General features: G+C 44.4%; 1 protein-coding gene across 1 annotated transcript in view; it reads right to left on the bottom strand.

The window, feature by feature from the left end:
- LOC105542571 (cytochrome P450 2G1-like) overlaps positions 1 to 674 on the bottom strand; it is a 23,477-nt gene that overhangs the window by 11,107 nt on the left and 11,696 nt on the right. Inside the window, 1 exon segment of the mRNA XM_011984170.1 lies at positions 1 to 79. This exon segment is cut by the window's left edge and continues 6 nt beyond it. Coding sequence (XP_011839560.1) covers positions 1 to 79 — 79 coding nt within the window.

Raw genomic sequence — 674 nt, 5'->3', positions numbered from 1 at the left:
TGAGCTCTTCTATCAAGTAATAGACGCGATTGTGTCTTCCTGGCAAATACTGCATGATTCCAGAGTACATGTCATATAGCTGTGGGAATAGGTAAAGGGACTTTGTGAGTGATGGGCGCCAGGGGCCCGCATGGGCTGAGTCTGGAGTTGGACAGCTGGGCTCAAAGTCCAGTGCTGGGTCTAAGAATCAGGTGAGGCCCTTTTGCTTCACAGAACTTGGGTCCTATTGAGACAGTAGTTCCCCCTTAACCCAGGTTTTGCCTTCCACCATTGCAGTTATGTGTGCAGTCAACTGCAGTCTAAAAATATTACATATAAGATATTTTGAGAGAGAAAGAGTACATTCACATAATTGTTGTTAGAATATGTTGTTATAATTGTTCTATTTTATTACTTATGAATGCCAGTCTTTTACTGCTCTCAATTTATACATTGAATTTTATCACAATATGTATATATCGGAAAAACTTAGTATCTATAGAATTGGGTACTATTCATGGCTTGAGGCATCCACGGGGGTCTTGAACATATCCCCCAGCAATGAGGGGGAACTACTGTACTAACCTGCCGGGGGTGTGGGGAGGATCAAGTGGGGTATAGGAAAGTGTTTAGTTAACTGGGGTTGGTGCATGGAAAGAGAGGTGGCTGGGTGGGCACCTGCGCCCAGGGAGTGC

This window comes from Mandrillus leucophaeus, unplaced genomic scaffold (genome assembly GCF_000951045.1).
Source record: "Mandrillus leucophaeus isolate KB7577 unplaced genomic scaffold, Mleu.le_1.0 Scaffold106, whole genome shotgun sequence".
Classification (NCBI taxonomy): domain Eukaryota; kingdom Metazoa; phylum Chordata; class Mammalia; order Primates; family Cercopithecidae; genus Mandrillus; species Mandrillus leucophaeus.
The sequence above is the reverse complement of the archived record's forward strand: the minus strand, read 5'-3'. Positions and strand labels throughout refer to the sequence as shown.